General features: G+C 60.9%; 1 protein-coding gene across 1 annotated transcript in view; it reads left to right on the forward strand.

Moving 5' to 3' along the window:
* The window catches only part of HMHA1 (histocompatibility (minor) HA-1), a gene marked incomplete at both ends in the record, with an annotated part of 5223 nt that overhangs the window by 215 nt on the left and 3753 nt on the right, over positions 1-1255 (forward strand). The window contains 3 exons of the mRNA XM_009871031.1: positions 163-227; positions 475-585; positions 1155-1235. Coding sequence (XP_009869333.1) covers positions 163-227; positions 475-585; positions 1155-1235 — 257 coding nt within the window. The remainder of the gene's footprint in view (positions 1-162; positions 228-474; positions 586-1154; positions 1236-1255) is intronic.

Here is a 1255-nt window from a genome sequence, read left to right on the forward strand (position 1 = left end):
ACGAGGTCCTCTGTGATCAATGAGGCTGAGAGAGCCAGATAGTGCCAGGGCAGTGGTGAACGTCGTTCCTGAAGTTCCTGGTTTATTTTGGAAAAGGAACCCAATCAGCAGGGAAATGCTGGTGTCTGCTGTGTCTTCTCACTTCCAACCTTTTCCTTCCAGAGATGGACTTTGCCAAAGGGCTTCAGAAGATGGCAAACAGCTGCAAGCAAACCATCAGTCAGGAGGTAAGTCCACGTGTCCCTAAAGCCACCCTCCCCAGCGCAGGGACCGGGCAGGTGACACCTCGGGGCCCCTCCAGCAGCGTCTGGGCAGCCTGTGGCCGCGCTCTCTGGGCCCAGGACAGGGTTTTTCCCTGAAGCAGGCAGCCAAGCTGAGCCTCCAGCTCTTCTTCCTCCAACACGGCACCAGAGGACGCGGCTCATTCAGCTCCTGCGGCTGTGCTGGGCTCAGGGTGTGTTTTTCCCTCCTCAGACCAGCATGCCTTTCCTGTCCATCTACCTGCTGGCCCTGGAGCAGGACATGGAGCACGGGACGTCGGTTCTGCAGGCTGCCAGCACCCTGCAGCACCAAACCTTCCTCCAGGTGAGAGGACAAAAAGCCATCACAGAAGGGTTTTCCCCAGTGGCTGGGCAGCAAGGGGGGCTGGTGGGGGTGTGTTTTTCCCTCCTCAGACCAGCATGCCTTTCCTGTCCATCTACCTGCTGGCCCTGGAGCAGGACATGGAGCACGGGACGTCGGTTCTGCAGGCTGCCAGCACCCTGCAGCACCAAACCTTCCTCCAGGTGAGAGGACAAAAAGCCATCACAGAAGGGTTTTCCCCAGTGGCTGGGCAGCAAGGGGGGCTGGTGGGCTCCGAACCCCCCCTTATTGATCCTCACCCTGCCCGAGGCCTCTCTGCATCCCCACCTTCCCCAGCAGCCCGACCCGCATCCACCTCCCGGGGAGGGACCGATGCCCCTGGTGCTTAGCCCTGTCTGGGGAAGCTGCATCTGCACTTCCCGGGCAGCACATTCTTGTCCCTGACACGAACCCTCCCCACAACCCAGCCCAGATGTGCTGGGGGCCGATAACAACCGCCACGGGGAACTTCTGAAGCGCAGCGGGCATGGGGCTCAGAGCACCGCGGGGGTTGTTTCTCCCTCCCGGTTCAGCCGCTGATCGTGAGACGCCTCGACCATGAAAAACGGAGGAAGGAGATCAAGGAGCAGTGGCACCGGGCGCAGAGGAAGCTGGTGAGGGGCAGCCACGTAGT

Source organism: Apaloderma vittatum, unplaced genomic scaffold (genome assembly GCF_000703405.1).
Source record: "Apaloderma vittatum isolate BGI_N311 unplaced genomic scaffold, ASM70340v1 scaffold27616, whole genome shotgun sequence".
Taxonomy (NCBI): Eukaryota; Metazoa; Chordata; class Aves; order Trogoniformes; family Trogonidae; genus Apaloderma; species Apaloderma vittatum.